Source organism: Plasmopara halstedii, assembly GCF_900000015.1.
Source record: "Plasmopara halstedii genome assembly, contig: Scaffold_2061, whole genome shotgun sequence".
NCBI classification, from domain to species: domain Eukaryota; phylum Oomycota; class Peronosporomycetes; order Peronosporales; family Peronosporaceae; genus Plasmopara; species Plasmopara halstedii.
The window spans coordinates 1,978,244-1,987,110 of NW_020188969.1; the positions used below are offsets into that span (position 1 = coordinate 1,978,244).

Genomic DNA, 8,867 nt, shown 5'->3' on the forward strand with positions numbered 1-8,867 from the left:
TCAACTTGGCGCCAATGTTCTGTGTACCAGCAAGTGGTGGATTGAAAATACATGCGATAAGCTAATCATAGCCACAAATCCAGCTTAGATCGTCCAGCGTTTCAGTCTCAAAAGGTCTTGCTTAAAATAACAAGTACAAAGAGAACTATGTCGACATGGCACGGCTCCAAATCAGTCCGCATCAAATCGGATATGTCAAGCGCTGCTCATCCCGCAAATAGATGGTCAGGCGGAACACGTAACCCGAATTATAATGAAAAGCCGCCGAAGTACTTGCGCGTAGTGACGTGGTGCTGTAGCGATTTTCTCACACTTACTTAGTTTTCGTTGATTAACGCAGCACACACCCTACAAAAATTACCTCATCTGACATAAATCACCTGTAAGCCCGTGGGTGCCTTAACAACCATCTCAAAGTGTCTTTCTCTTGATTTGATGGAGCGAAGCGATCGTGTATTGCGGTCCCAGAGTGAATATCTGCTTAGCGATGTTCTGTCGCAGTCTATTCATCGTGGTACTTCACAATGGCACTTAGCTTTTAAACTTTCAGCTTTGCTTTGATCCCAGAGGGCAGTATTGTTCCTCAGAACGCCCCCCCCCCGTCACATTGTACACATACGCTCTATGGAAGAAAGGTTTGCAAGGATCTTGAAGAGAATGTTTGCCATGATTTCTTAGCTGGTATTGCTTTGATCTCGCTTTCATTAGTCTTAACTCGCTCGACAACCACAAAAATGACAACACTATTATACAGTAAGTGGCGAGTGTAGATACCCCATATCGTCTCCTGCTTGTGCGTTGTTCATCATTGCTCGCTAGTCTGAGGAGCATGCAAGTTTAAATAACCGGCCGACTCATATCTACGGTAGCATTCAGATACCTTAAAATCAGGTCCTAGTTGACCAAACCAGTCGCTTTTGGTCGACTACGATCTGACTTCAAGGTAAAGTTAAAATTATCTTTGGTGAGAACTGTCAATCGGCCAAAGAAATCGTTTCAAGAAACAATATTTCATGATTTAGATGTTACATCATCAAAATTCCTCGGTTGATTGATGAGGTGGTTACAGTATAGATGCTACCTTAACTTTAGCAAGAAATGCCGATCGGTCAGAAATCTCTTTTTTAAGAAACAATATTCCATGGTTTCGATCTTTCAAACTTCCTCGTTGGATCAGTTAGGTGGTTACAGCTGGACTTTACATCGAAAGTCCGGTCAGTGGCAATGATTCAGTTGCGGGGCACGTTCTCGTCACTTGAGTCGTGACAAGCTAATACGGTGCCCCCGACAAGCCACACGGCGTAAATAAGGACGCTTGTATGGTGCAATATAGCAGAAGGGGTACAAATGAGGTTCCTCTCATAGCAAGCACCCGAAAATCGTCACAGTCTTAAATTGATATAACAAATCTAACCCTAAGCCTATCAAAATCATATATACATATATACGTCTACATTTGAATTATTTGTTCCACTGGAAATCTTAGCCCCCGACTCGCCGCCTCTTAATGAAACGCTGCTGTGGGATTTGAATGAGTGAGGCAAACAAATGTCGACAGCAAATAAATGGGTCTTCAAAAACTGTCGTTTTTGGCCATAGACTACTTACTGTAACATGGAAGATGCTTCGCAAGCAACACGTAGGACGCTGTCAGAGGCAAATCAGCAAATTTAGCACTGTCTGACGGTGGGAGCTGAGCAATCGACAAGCTCGATCTGCGTGGAACAGTTTGGAAGACATGGTGAGCTATCTGTCGCAAGCCGTATGTATTGAGCAACATGTGAGATGGCAGGTAAATCAGGAGCATTGCCATGACGACATTGGCGGTGTCTGAAGAGCAATCAACCCTAATTGGATCTGTGGAATTTCTTCCGCCTTCTGAATCCTAAGTCATCTATCGGTGGAAAAAAGACTATTTAATTATCTTATCTTACAAACTATAAGTATAAATAATTCTAAAACACTGATTATAGGCGTTTCACTCCTTGAAGTTCGGACGTTCAAATGGAAGGACCTTTTGTATTGTCCATTATTGATTGGCTGACCCAGAAACCATAAGAGATTCGTGGATGTACATGATCCAGTCACAGGCTGCCTCAGCGCATGCGTGGTTGAAGCAATCCCACAACCCTGGTCGTGCGTTTGAGCTGCAGTACAAACTCTGGCCTCCATTAACCTTCGCCGAAAACTGTGTCTCCTCCAGCACACTACAATAGCTTATTAAGCGCATTAGAGTTTGCGCTCCACAGTGCACTTTTTACAACTTATGCGACGACGAAAAGAATCAATCGACACACAATGCACATGCTATATAGCGATAGCCAGGGCAGTGTTGGGTTTTCCTGAAAAACAGGTTTTCACATGATGCTAATGCTTAAATATGTAATTGATGAGGAATTCGCAAAGTGAGCGCAGTGCTATCGCTTCTAAGTCCAGAGGCCATGCAATACTGTACAAGCCCCCCAAAAGTACGCTTTCTTAAATTATGTGAGTTTTACATGTAATACCGGTATGCGCCCCGTCGCTCCTTCAACTGACCCGACTGTTTCGCGATCAAGCCAGCCGTCGCCATTCGCTGGACTGTAAGTGGCAATTCAATGCTCAGTCACAAAATTCCTTGGTCGCATTGAAAGCAATTAAAGCTGAAGGTTCAATCGCTGCCGCTACTCTCGTCCACGTCCTCTGTTTGGAAGCAGCTGCTGACCACATCTGGTTCCAGTATAATATTACATTGTTCATGAAGCGCAATTTTGGTTCGCTTAATCTTGCAGCGCTGGGTGCAAACAGTGCCGAATGCAATTTGGCTGATCGATTTTCGGCCATGGACCCTAGTGCAGAGAGTTTCAGTATGGTCACTAGCGGTTCAGATTGCAGTAGCGACGAAAATGTGGGTTTATCTTTGGAGCGTCTGGATCAGCCGCGCAACAACTTTCATTCGGCACGGCGCATCGAAGACTTGGATTTAAGCGATGCAATACCTGAAATTACACTCAACTCTCCCGATCGATCATTTACCCAGCCAATCAGTCAGCCTTCTGTTTCTCAGAAGACTCATTTGAAGCATTCATCAGTGAAAGATTCCCCGCAGCACCTGCACGACGTAGAGTTGAACGCGATGAGATGTATAAGTCTCAAAATGATGCTGTCTAATCTCTCCAGCCCAACCAGCAGTGACAACCTTCCAGTATCGCCCACAAATCCAAGCTACTCATATTCTGGCGTGAACGAGCACACCAAGACGGCGCTATTGCCGGCTCGCCATCCTTCATTACAAAGCGTCTAAAAACTCAACCTCATCTTGGATTTCCTTAATTTACCCTAACGTAATAAGTACTAGGCAACATTGTACGAAAGATAAAGGCCTTGCATCTGCTGTGCAGCCTTCTATTTAATAGAAAGAATACTAGCTAAATTCAGAATTGAAAGCAGCAATAATCATAAAATCTATTTATCTGGGTCGGACTTCCCATGATCTCACCGGAATTTCCGTGATTAACATTAAATACTCCAAATTACTTGACAAACACTGTTTCCAGTATGGAATTACGATGGACAAAAGGCAGTATGTGCAAATATGCCTGTGTTTTGTTGTCAAATTGAAGAGCTTCCTCCTTCTGCTGTCTCCTCCGTACTGCAACGACATAGACGAAAGAGGGAACGCAAGACAGCTCTCGCAGGTGGTAATTGAATACTCGAGGGTCTTTCTCAGATCGAACTTTATGCTTCTCAGCATACCGGATAAATCTCTTCAATAATCATGAACAAAACTGCGTCGTGCTTGTACTTATCTGCGTAAGCTTTGTGACATGAACAGACGAACCTGTGCATTGTTGAGAGAAAGATTGGCTGCGAATCACAGCCGTTGGCTCGAACGCGTCCACAAGGCAGACACTGGACAGTGAAAAATGTTTATGCTTGTCTGTTACGCAACAGCAGAGATACGAGAAAACACGAGGTGGTAAGGAACCCACAACTATCTTTTTCTTATAGACTTAGTATAATATGCGTTTATGAAAATCATATGCCAGGATAATGATTAGCGTTTCTATATATACCGTGCTAGATGCTGCCGGAGTACCTACTAGTAGTCCTCATACCCAACAACCCTAAAGCTTCTTCCGCGACCATAATCTCTAAAAATAAAGCAAGAAAACTCTTTTGAGTGTCTTCATTTTAACAAAGATGTAAGTAGCTTTTATAAACGCATGCAAATTCAATTTAGAACCGCTCGCTGTTGCTTTTCTTAACCGAACCTCAGAAGTAAGAAGGCGAAATACTTGTATTGTTTCAATGCTTTGTATGCTCACCCCCAGGTCTAAAATTTGCAGCTTTTCAAAAATGTACTTTCTTCTGAACAAATCTTATGGGTTTATTTTTGCTGGAATTCGGACGTTTTATGCAGCAAATGATTGCACCGTCACACTGTGTATACTATGGTACCGGTAATTATCGCCTTTAGGGTTCAGAAAAGGTTTTGTTCAATTTCTGCACAAATTATTTGTACTGTACCGTGAAACCCGAGTATGATCAATTATATCTATCTATTATAAGAGGGGTTACAATACAACAGCGACGGGAATGCCCAACAACATCGTGCCACGCAATACATTCGTGCAATGCATTGCTACGCCTCATTCTTTGCGATAGCTCTAAGTCTGCATCTTAAATGCATGGAGATCACAATGGATCGACTGCCTACCATCATCACAAAATTCTGAAACCTTCATATGAAACCACATTTTTACCGGTATTTCCAATGCAACCAACAAGAAAGCTAATTTTCAAGTCACTTAAATTACTCCTTTAAATGCTGTACATTTGCACTTAAATTTTCCAGCAAAATTTTCGTATCGTCGATCAACTGCGTCTCCGCCCGAAGAACATCGTAGCATATTTTTTTCTTTTCGCTTGTGATCCCAGAAGAGCTAGCACCACCAAGAGAATTCCAGTACGGACGGGAAGAGGATGCGGAAAGTGTTTTGGTCTCAAGCGATCGCACAGCGCGCTGGCACTCCACAGTCAACTCTGCTACTCGAGGCTTGAGGCGACGTACTTCTATCGCCATCCGATCTAATTCACTCTTGAATTCACGCTCTGCACGAGATAGTCGGGGTTGATTCTCTTTCACTGCCTGAAGAACTGCAGCGGCACGCTTACTTAAATTTTTCTGCACAACTAATGCGCGTTCCATCTTGTCCTCAAGCTTCTTCATCATCAAACGAGCCTCATCCACATTCTTCTGTACTACGACAACTTTTTCGCTCTGTGTTTGAACCATCGTCGTAAGTAAATGGAGACGATCGCGTATCAGCTGATCCATCTCGTCGACATACTCCACGTCTTCATACAAAACTTTAATTCTCTCAATGACAAACGCAACCACAGCGTCATCCACCTCATGCATCAGCGTTTTACCTGTGACTCTCGTGCCACGGGCACTAAGAATCTCTAACTTCTCCTCAACAATCTCTCCAAATGAGCGTACATCACCTACCGTCGAGTTGCTACTGGAAGCTGTGAGAGGTCCTCGCGATGCCATTGAAGCTAATGTGTCGGGCAACGTCTTTCGAAAATTAAGATCATCCGGACTGTTCACGAATACCCCCTTAAGCAATTCACTCGATGCGGCACTAATATTGATGACTTCGAAGTTGCCAGATGCAAGCCTTAGTAGTAGTAAGTGTCCGAAGTCCACATTCTTCACAACCCGGGCGCCAACAATATTTGACACCGCAGTGTGAGTAGTTGATAAAGAAGACGATGAGCCAGGGGATACGCTAAAAATCGGACGAACAGAGCTTTTTGGTAGCGTTGTAAATTGCTTGCCTGAGGCCAGAGCAAATACCCAGCTCACATTAATCACATGCACGCCAGTTGAGTGCAGACAGTAGACTAATCGCGGGTCAGCATCGTCACGTTCAAGTACAGCCTTGCCTCCAATATTGTCTATACCAATGTTCAGACACTCAAGCAGTAGTGCCGGATATTTGCGCACGGCATTGGCAGCTGCAGGTTGACGACTACTTCGCCACTGTGGCCTGATGGGAGCATCTAGCAAAATAAGCTCAACGTGACCCGATGTGAATGTGCGCATCAAGAACGGAGACATGCTTGCAGCGCGTTTTTCGACTATGTTGCGCGAGGCCAACGGCACTGAAAGTAGCGACGCCGCGGACGTTTTTTCCAGCTTTTGGTTTTTGCGCTCCACATTCGACTGAGGAAAGACCTCGACAGGTCCCTGTAAAGCGAGCGGCCACGTATCAGGCGATATGCCGCTCATATGAGGACCTAAGAAGCAGAAGATTTCCGCAAACGCATTGTCATACTTACGTACACCGGAGCGAGAACTGTTGCGCCGCACCTGAGCCGACACCGGTGCCCACCCTTCCTGCAGCCAATACTTTTGCGACTTGAGCTCGGCAAGCCGGGTTTGCATTCCAACAACACTTCCAGCAGTTTCTACTTTCTGCTTGCACAAAGCGATCTGTGCGTCTACTTCTGTACCTAAATCTTGAAGGAATGCCTTACTGACACAACATTCATAGGGCACCAAAGGGCAGAGTGCGTACACAGCGCCATCCGACCGCAACACGTAACACGTAAAAGCGTCCCAAAGCTGTGGCCTCTGCATTTGCACTGACTGCTGATGCTGAAGCTGAATTGAAGCACCAAAGCAGAAACATGATGAAAATGCCCCTGCCACACGAGCCTTCGCGGGAAAATCTAGTCGATGGCGTTGCTCAGCCTTGGATACGTCCTGTTGCGTGTTAAACACTTCGATCTCCTCTGCATCGGACATAACAATGATATGCGTGTCGCTTAGCGGGTGCCACGCAGCGTGTCGGATTTTACCAAAGTAGCCCACACTTCTTACAGCTACCACAGACACTTCGCGCGACACAAAAGCCACGCGCTTGCTTCCTGCCGACACGTGCTGCTTGACCTGCTCAGTGATATTTTCCTGATCCTTCACTCCATTCTTTTTAAGCGTGATTTCCTGCTCGCTGTCATCTTCAAATCTTACAATAAGTCGTTGGCTAGCATTCTCTGTCTCGCGTCGTCGACTCGATTGCTTATACTCGTTCTTAGCGGGAAGCCGTACAACCTTAAGCCAACTCTTGGCCACCAGCAAAGCTTGAGAGCCACTAGCATTGAGCTTGATTTGCTCTACTTCTGCAGCTTCGTGAGGTTGCAGCGGTGGATCGAGAGTCACGTGTTTCAGTATCTGATCCTTAAATGGTTTGGCTTGTTTGCTCTGGTGGAGCACTTTCACGAGGAAGATCTTACCGCTATCGCTCCAGAGTGCTGCGCCACCGTCACATACGTCAAAAGTCTGCAAATGAGCAGCTGTACGCAGATCTGCATACGTGGGGGGAGACACAGACCCACACAACTGTAAATTGGTGCGCAGCGCCCAGTCGTCGGTGTTGGCTTGCATGATTTCTGGATTTTCGGGTGGTTCACACACTAGTAATATAAATCGAAAGTCACAAAATAAATGATCAATATTACGCTGCAGTCACCTTTGCTATATATAGTGGTGAGGTACAAAGCTCTAGAGTTGACTTCGAGCCTCACGATGACTTTTGCCGCTCGGCAATTTGTTTAGGAAGAAATTACTGAATATATTATTGTACGGGCGTGCAGGATAGACCATTTAGCTTATTGTGTAATCCCCCCAGAGACGACTATTGAATAAAGTGGCGAGAGTAGCTCTGCAAATGCCATTACAAAACTGCAGTTAAGCATATTGCGGCAGCCATCGCAAGCTTGTTCTCATCGGGAGTTTGGAGCTTATATGTGCCCGTTTGCCTAAATGCAGCGGGGCTGCCGTAGCTTTGCGCTTAAACGAAGCGTGAGTTAGGTCACCGACCTTTCGTTCTATACTTAAGAAAGAACGAGTTTAGCGCATCGCAATCCGCTAAATCCAAGAGTAATTACAACCTTAACTCTTCCATTTAAATTTGAAGTAACTTTTTATTTCTATCTGCGGCGAAGCCACCTATTTTGAAATGCATAGATTTTCCTTAATATGTATAGTAAAATCAAAATACATGTATAACTACAAGCTATCCAGCCCCGTACCGCATTCTTGTTTAAGTGTGGTCACACCAAGCCCATCCGGTGTGACACACACCCCTGTTACCAGAGAATGTGCAACCCCGTTACACAAAAATTGCGTCTTGCTCAATTGAACGAAAATGTCGTCAAAGTATCTCTGTGCATACGCCCGCGGGGCCTGAACAACAGCGTCACAAGACGATTGAATGTTGCTGGTGTATTTGACAGCCCTTGGGTTATCACCAGCCACTCCCAGAGCATGCCGCTCAGAGTGATCACCGCTGCCAGCGGAAAATCACTCGCTCTCATGAGCGATTAATAATACCCATCGACCAAGTTGAGTGTACTGTACTTCGTACATCCCACCATGTTGGTCTGAAGAACATCCTTTCAAGGAATCGGCGTCTGTGCCGGAATGGTAGCAGCGTTGAGCTTAAGCATGAACGATACGCCACTTGCCGTTCGGCTTCCGAACACAAAAACGTGGATGTCGAATGGGGAGACTTACTCTCACGTACCATCCCTGCGTCGTGCTTCGCACGAAAAAATGCGTCAATGAATTCGCACTGCTCCTTGGGCAGGGTCCATTGGCGTGTTACGCAGTATTTGGTTCCTGAAACCAGGTCGATCTCATGACGCACACCTCGGTCCAGGAGTAGGACTGAAGGCGGGTCTTTGGAGACGACGTCTTGAAATTCCTTTACCATAGGATAGTACGGATTCAAGGGATTCCGTTGGCGACGATCCGCTTCGTGCGTTCAGCACTCTCTTGGTGTCCTCCAAGACAGCTTCATCCAGAAGCGATG

The 8,867-nt window shown here is 45.4% G+C and overlaps 2 protein-coding genes across 2 annotated transcripts; one reads left to right on the forward strand and one right to left on the reverse strand.

The window, feature by feature from the left end:
* Nucleotides 1–2,737: 2,737 nt before the first annotated feature.
* PHALS_02922 (uncharacterized protein) lies at nt 2,738–3,283 on the forward strand (the record flags this gene model as incomplete). The annotated part of the gene is made up of 1 exon (XM_024717387.1): nt 2,738–3,283. One exon carries the CDS (start codon nt 2,738–2,740, stop codon nt 3,281–3,283), a length of 546 nt encoding a protein of 181 aa, XP_024582891.1.
* A 1,512-nt stretch (nt 3,284–4,795) lies between these two features.
* On the reverse strand, nt 4,796–7,438 carry PHALS_02923 (Nuclear pore complex, Nup88/rNup84 component; the record flags this gene model as incomplete). The annotated part of the gene is made up of 1 exon (XM_024717388.1): nt 4,796–7,438. One exon carries the CDS (start codon nt 7,436–7,438, stop codon nt 4,796–4,798), a length of 2,643 nt encoding a protein of 880 aa, XP_024582892.1.
* Between the last annotated feature and the right edge of the window lie 1,429 nt (nt 7,439–8,867).